At 41.8% G+C, this 7354-nt stretch overlaps 1 protein-coding gene across 1 annotated transcript; it reads left to right on the forward strand.

Annotated features, from left to right (window-relative positions):
- Window positions 1-2025: 2025 nt before the first annotated feature.
- Window positions 2026-7102, forward strand: LOC308106109 (uncharacterized protein). Its single transcript, XM_080457144.1, has 5 exons — window positions 2026-2239; window positions 4964-5065; window positions 6111-6275; window positions 6383-6459; window positions 7013-7102. The coding sequence occupies exons 1-5, from the start codon at window positions 2056-2058 to the stop codon at window positions 7061-7063; spliced, it is 579 nt and encodes a 192-aa protein (XP_080313270.1). The 5' UTR covers window positions 2026-2055; the 3' UTR covers window positions 7064-7102.
- The last annotated feature ends 252 nt before the right edge of the window (window positions 7103-7354 follow it).

A 7354-nucleotide genomic window follows, 5' to 3' on the forward strand; every position in this document is an offset into this window, starting at 1 on the left:
GAAGAGAGAGAGAAGTAGAGACAGTGGTGGAAAAAGTATTACATTGTTTTACTTAAGTAAAAGTGTCAATACTGCAATGTAGAAGTACTCTGTTACAAGGGAAAGTCCGGGATAAAAAAATTACTTTAGTAAAAGTACAAAAGTATTGGAATCAAAATGTACTTAAAGTACCAAAGGTAGAAAGAACTCATTATGCAGAATGTCCCATTTCACAAGTTTTCAAATGTGTAAAAACTCTTTTGAAAATAGCAGATCTACAAGCTCACAATGTGTCGCATCGCGACGCATTGTGAGCTTGTAGATCTGCTATTTTCAAATGGCCGAAATGTATATAGGTATATATGTCACAGGTAGATTGGCATTCCAGGTAGATTGGAAGTGGAGCGCTTGTTTTTAGGCTCGGGGCGGGGCTGCGATGCGAGGACGACGACGACAACACAACATGAATATACATACATACTGGCTTCAGTGGCGCACTTCGAAAATCATTGGACTCCCCATCCACTACCACTGGGAGTCTGGGTTTGACTCCCGCTCGGGACATTACTTTTTCAAACAACCGCGGACTATTTTTTTTCGCCGATAAAGTATAGTTTTGGACCATGACGGAGGCGCGCCGGCTCAGGAGACCTTGAGGCCAAGGAGTCGCGCCCAAGCGCCTCCAGGCGCGAGTGCCCGCGACGACCGGCCGATGGGCTCCTAGTCGACTAAGCGCCGTCCGAGTTATGTACCGATAGGCACAGAATAGTAAATGATGTTGTGGGGACTGCGTTTGCCCCGCTATGGTTTGCCCCAACTGCCACTCACTGCACTAACATAGCCCGCCAGCCCCGCCTCCTCAGTCTCGCCCCCTTGTTCGCGGGTGTGCGCGCGTGCATGTGCGCGTATGCGTGTGTGCGTGCTCGTTTGTGTGCGTGTGCATGCGTGCGTGTGTGGTGTGGGACTCATGTGTGGCTTGCATTGCCCTCTGGCGTTGGTTCTACAGAATTGCCTGGGGGGCGGACGGGCGGTGAAAACAAGCGCTTATTTTCCATTCTACCTGGAATGCCAATCTACCTGTAACATATATACGTAAGTGGTTAATGTATGTTTTGTAATAATAATCAAAATCGACAAAGTAACTAGTAACTAAAGTTTTCAAATAAGTGTGGTGGAGTAAAAGTTCAATATTTGCCTCTGAGATGTAGTGGAGTAGAGGTAAAAGTATTGAAAATTGGAAATACTTTAGTTAAGTAAAAGTACCAAAATAATGTACTTAAGTATGCCTACAGTACAGAGAGAGGAGAGAGAGAAGAGAGGATAGTAGATACAGAGGATACTGTATCTACGTCTCTGCAGACGACCCTGACCCTGGGTAAATGTTCTATTAGAAATAGCAGTAAATCATTTCAACATTTGTTGATATTAGGGAGTTGCAGTCCCTCAATGACACGTGATCTATCAAAATCACATCACATTTCCTGTAAATCCTCTCTAATATATGAATAGAATATCATCCATGCGGTGGATAGTCTGCCAGGATGGCTGTGCATGCATACCCAAACAAAACTGTATGTATGTCCTCAACATTAAGTTGAACATCCCTGTCAAAAGAAACTGGTCAACCACCTGCCCCCCACTCCCTATAGGCTTCTCAACTAGTTCTAGGTAGCCATCATTCATTAACGTCCTTAAAGCGGTTAAGAATAGGCTGCCATGCATGCACATGCACACATAGTTGTCAACACTCGCAGTAAGGAAAACACAGAGTGAGGAGCGCACACCTGTGTTGATGAGGTGCTGGCCACGGCAGATCCAACACTCGCAGTAACACATATTTCCGCAGAATTTCTGAGACAATGTGGGTGACGTGTGAAGTATGGTCAACACTGTGAAAAAAACACCTTTAACACACAAAAGCAGAAGGAAATTGATGCATTGAGATAAACATGTCATCATGCAAGTCATGACCAAAAGTGTGACGAGTTTCCGTTGATAGGCTTTATAACGGGTTAATCTCCCTCTTTTGTGAGTACTGATTTTCAAGTTGTACGAGTGTAGTTCAGATCAACTAGAATGTCTGACGACGTGCACGCCAAGCCAGACCTGACAAGGAAGGTCAGATATGGCCGAATGGAGCGGGAGGTAGAGATGGAGGAGAGAGGTGAGAGAGAAGAGAGAATAAATGACATCTACATCTCTGCAGATGACCCTGAACCTGGGACACAGCAGAACACAGCAGCAGAAGAGCAGCATGGAGGTAAAAAAAAAAGAAAAACAGAATGGTTCACTAACACATATATGGATGTTAAGGCAGTGATGTAGTGGTGTCTGAAGAAGTGGGTATTCTATAGAAAAAAGTAAATTAAGAAAAGTCAAGGTGGCTCATGCTAGTTATGCCATAAAGATACAGCTTAAAACAGTGACATGAGCTGCCAAAAAAGTATCATATTTGCAGGCCAACTTAACCCATTTAGACCGGGAAAGTATCTGTGTCATTTTTAGATTTCTTTGGCTATTCAAGAATAGCAGATATATAAGCTCATAGCGCGGCACCGAGTGCCGCACTATGAGCTTGTAGATCTGCTATTTTAGAAAAATCGTGAAAATGTGTGCAAATCTTTGAATATATATTTTTTAAAGCGAACATTTGTAAAATATTTTGTTCCAGGGACCTCCAGAAGCAAAGATTTTAGTTAAAAAGTTAAAAAAAGATTTGCACAAAACGTTCAAGATTTTTCAAAAATAGCAGATCTACAAGCTCGTAGCGCGGCACTTGATGCCGCAGATATTGTATATGTGTTATTTTTAATAGCCCAAAGTATAAAATAATGGTTATAGCTAAAAATCTAAAATGACGTTCCCGGTCTTAATGGGTTAAAGTGAAATTTTACAGATAGGTTCAGTGTAAATCCTACGCTGAACGGACATTGGGATGTTTTTACTGAAGAAAAGTATTGTTCTGAATGACCAACCAAGTAGAGAGAATTCAGCCAGTGTTCATGCGAACATACAAGATTTCTTTATTGGCTGTTTGTAATAGAACATTTTATTCACATGTGATTGGATTAGCCACATGCTGCATGTGCTCTGCCTCTGAAACAATACATTGAAACAAAGAGCGAACAAGCTCCAGCTAACAAGCGAAACAAGTCGAGAGCTGCGCGCAGCACTGTGAGTGAGAGGCGGGGCTGCTACAGTACATGTGGGCAATGATGATGTGTGTGTGTGTGTGTGTGTGTGTGTGTGTGTGTGTGTGGGGGGGGGGGGGGGGGTGTGTGTGTGTGTTTGTTAGTGTGTGTGTGTGTGTGTGTGTGTGTGTGTGTGTGTGTGTGTGTGTGTGTGTGTGTGTGTGTGTGTGTGTGTGTGTGTCTGTGTGTGTGTGTGTGTGTGTGTGTGTGTGTGTGTGTGTGTGTGTGTGTGTGTACGTACGTACGTATGTATGTATGCGTGAGTGTGTGTGTGTGCAGTGTGTGCAGTGCACGTGTTGTGCCTATGTGTGTGTGCGTGTGTATGTGAGTGTGTCACACTAATGATATTTATATGAATACATTTCAACTTGCATATTATATTCAAATCAAATACTGCACAAATTATCCCACTCTCACCCCTTCCCCTAAACCCTAGCTACACCTATTATATCGGAACAATGCCTTAGCAACTGCCTGCTACACCCTATAATTACCTGTTTTACCGTACCAATACCCTAGAAGCCACCTGTTGTACCTTAGCAATGCCATAGCAACTGTTTGTTTTACCCTATACCGCCTGAGTATTCTACAACTTAACTACCAATGTTACATTACATCCTAGCAACCTAAATAGTAGTCTTCAAGAGACAAGAAGGTGGACGCACACACTGGTAGCCAAAGTGCCAATATTTTATTTTTTGGACGCAGAGTAAAAAGAAACCAACGTTTCGGCAGGTAACTGCCTTCTTCAGGGTATGTCTCTTGAAGACTATTTAGATTATTCTGCCATGGGCCGGCACCACTATAAGGACTTTGGTGTGCCTAGCATTCTTGTGCACATCCTAGCAACCACCAATCAACACCCACCACGTGTGATTGGCTGTCTAAGTTCGCATTAGTTTTAACAGTAACTGTGCACACTAGCAGTTTAACTCTTTCAATGTTTTCTTCTTTTGTTCAAATTCATCTTCTCATAATTTTAAACATTAATCTCAAATGCTTGTTCTATTTAAGTATGTATGCTTTTAAAATTACATCCTAGTCAGACATACACTATTAAAAATATTTTATACTTTGCAAGGTACATTCCCCTCAAATGCTATTTGATTGATTGATTGAATATTTTATTAGGCAAAAATGTAAAACAGCACAGTTACATTTAAAATACTTTGTCTAACAGGTCCGTTCATAAAAGTCCTTGCGGACTTGTTTCCAATGAGGGCCTTGGTATTCAATTCATAGACATATATAGTGGCACCACAGTTCGAATATCATTAAAAAAAAAACAGCAAAAAGAAAACACTATGTACAACAAAAAAGATAAAAAAAAGGGGGGGAAAAGATATGTACAAGAACATGGGGGGGGGGGGGTCGGCTGTCTAACGGGAAAATGGTACTACCTCCTCTTTTGGCCTCCTGAAAGGTGATTTTTTTAAGGCTCTTTTAAATGAGCCCAGCGAACTGCATTTTTTGAGGGATGGGGTTAGACTATTCCAATCCTGGGTGGCAGTGCTGTAGAAGGAGAATTTGCCCATGTTTGTTTTATGGGTGGGTGGTGTGGTGGGTGGTACTATTTATATTCTATGTCCTATACATAACACACATCCTCTCATGTACCCTTTGTTAAAACGGATCATTGATACATCTAATGAAGAACTGAAAAGTTCAGTTGGTGTGATTTTATTTGTCAATTAAAAAGATTTTTTTAATCTGTCATAAAGCACCATAACTTGTTAGAAGGTGTCACTTATTTTAAATGTCTTATTTTGGCACAATTATTTTATGTATTTCAGGATCTGGTGAGTCAAAGAACAATCGCTCCAGAACTACTGCAGTGTGTCTGGGGCTGCTGTGTCTTCTCCTATTGGCTGGCATCACTGGCCTGGTCATACACAGTGAGTATCATTCTTCATGTTTTATTTGAGTCAGAAATAGTTATTCTGACTCAAGTTATGTTGAACTCTGTCTGGTAGAAATACTGTGGGTCCTATTTTGGGGCAGGTGATTTGGATTGAGGTTTGCAGCAAATGGCAAATTGACATTTTCTGAAGGTTAAGCGCCATGTTTTTTCATGCCTGTATATGGGTTTGGCTATATGGGGTCTCGCCATGCACTGGTGCGGGAATAGGTGCTATGGGGTGTGTGTCATATTTACATTTTAGCATCAGCAAGGACCACAATTTGATTGTGTGAGTTTTGGACAGAATCTGTAGGAATGAAAAAAAAACGTGTTTTGAAGAAAATCCAAAATGGAGGAAAAATTCATAATATCTGCCTCGATAACATGAGTGTTGCATGGACCTACTAGGCAGAAGTTTGCTCTGGATCCACTATAATGTCCATAGACCCTGAGCAGACGTCTACCTATAGGAGGTCCACACAGCAGTAATTTCTCGGATATCCGTCTATGCAGTTTATTTGGCAAATAATTATGAATTTAATCTATGAATTGGGTTTTATAGTGAGAAACACTTAGGTCAGATACAGTATATTAAATGTATTTGTTATTTTCTCCCGAGATATTTTGACATAACCTGCTCTTGGCGTATGTTTGAGGTGTCCTAGATTTGTTGTTAATGACTTTGCACCTCCATTTTGCTTTTGAGAGAAATTGTGTTTCTGAGGCTGTGGAAATGACCAGTAAGCCACTGTGCTGAGCACAATGCACTGCTGCTCTTAAAAGTAATGAAAAGTGATCATTTGATTGTTCATGATGATTGAAGCCCCCCATACATTCAGTCTCAAAACCTTGGAACAGGTAGTCCGCGATTCTCCAGTCTGGAAGATCTCAAATGTCTATCACCACTCCCCCACTCACCAAACCATTGACTGCCCTTCATGCCAGTTCACCCGTTTCCCAAAATCATTGTCTCATTGTCAATGAAGATTTTGTGTCAGAACAAAATTGTATGTAAAGCTCATTGATTATCCTTCCTGCAGATTTTGACCTGGTTAAAGAGAAAAACAACCTGACTAACCAGAAAGGGCTGTTAGAGACCAGATTTGAGAACATGACTGAGCAGAAATGGCTGTTAGAGGCCAAATTGAAGAAGCTGACTAAAGAGAAAGATAAGTTACAGAGCAAGTTTGACTGCATAATTAAAGGTGAGTGAGATATCATTGTTTTTCTTAATTATATCATGTTGTTTATAATTTGTCATTTATCATAGAAAATGAAAGAACAGTCGTTAATTGTATTCTTTTGTTGATAGAAAAAAAAGAGAAGAAAAACAAGTGCCGCGAACACTTGTGTGAACCCAGAAAACCAAGCTGTATCGGCAAAGAAAAGGTATAATGTGTGTGTGTGTGTGTGTGTGTGTGTGTGTGTGTGTGTGTGTGTGTGTGTGTGTGTGTGTGTGTGTGTGTGTGTGTGTGTGTGTGTGTGTGTGTGTGTGTGTGTGTGTGTGTGTGTGCGTGCGTGCGTGCGTGCGTGCGTGCGTGCGTGCGAGAGCAGGCCCGCATTGGACGGTCTGGCACTTCTGGCAGATGCCAGAAGGGCCGGGCAGTCTGGGGCCGCGGCCAACCCTAAAACCGAAATAAAGTCACCAAAAACCTAAAAGAAACTAACATAATCCGCCAATTAACCGCAATTTTTCGGCTTTACCCCCGCTATGGGCCGGTGAAGATCACAAATGCCAGGGCCGATTTTCTGTGCCAGTCCGTGCCTGTGCGAGTGTGTGTGTGTGTGTGCGTGCGTGCGTGCGTGCGTGCGTGCGTGCGTGCGTGCGTGCGTGCGTGCGTGCGTGCGTGCGTGCGTGCGTGGATAACCTACCTTCATCCAATTTGTTGTGACACAAAACAATACAGTTTGTACTTCAGTAACCAGCAGCTTTTCTGTCCAGGCCTTAATTAAGTGTTTGATGGATGACTCTGACGACTCTGACTGTCACTAAACTGATCCTGGAAGTGGGTGAATGGAACACCACTGACTGCCTGTTGTCTATTTCACTATCCAGTTAAATTGTACAGTACCTAGTACCTAGAATACTATCTGATTGTATGTCTTACTGATGAATTGACAATGGACCACAATGGAAACAAGCCCACTGAGGCTATCCTTTTAGCATAACTTTTGACTGTACTAAATGTATTGTTAACAAATCTGTTAATAAAGTATTCAATCAATCAATGAGAAATAAAAAACATCCTAGTGAAAGTATTGCAATGAATTAAATGTTCTCACT

This window comes from Gymnoscopelus braueri (genome assembly GCF_963280865.1).
Source record: "Gymnoscopelus braueri genome assembly, chromosome: 18".
Lineage (NCBI taxonomy): Eukaryota > Metazoa > Chordata > Actinopteri > Myctophiformes > Myctophidae > Gymnoscopelus > Gymnoscopelus braueri.

Coding starts and splice junctions, on each gene's coding strand:
- LOC308106109 (XM_080457144.1), top strand. CDS start 2,056: ATGTCTGACGACGTGCACGCCAAGCCAGACCTGACAAGGAAGGTCAGA. Junction 5,066..6,110: donor CACTGGCCTGGTCATACACA/GTGAGTATCATT, acceptor TCCTTCCTGCAG/ATTTTGACCTGGTTAAAGAG. Junction 6,276..6,382: donor GTTTGACTGCATAATTAAAG/GTGAGTGAGATA, acceptor TTTTGTTGATAG/AAAAAAAAGAGAAGAAAAAC.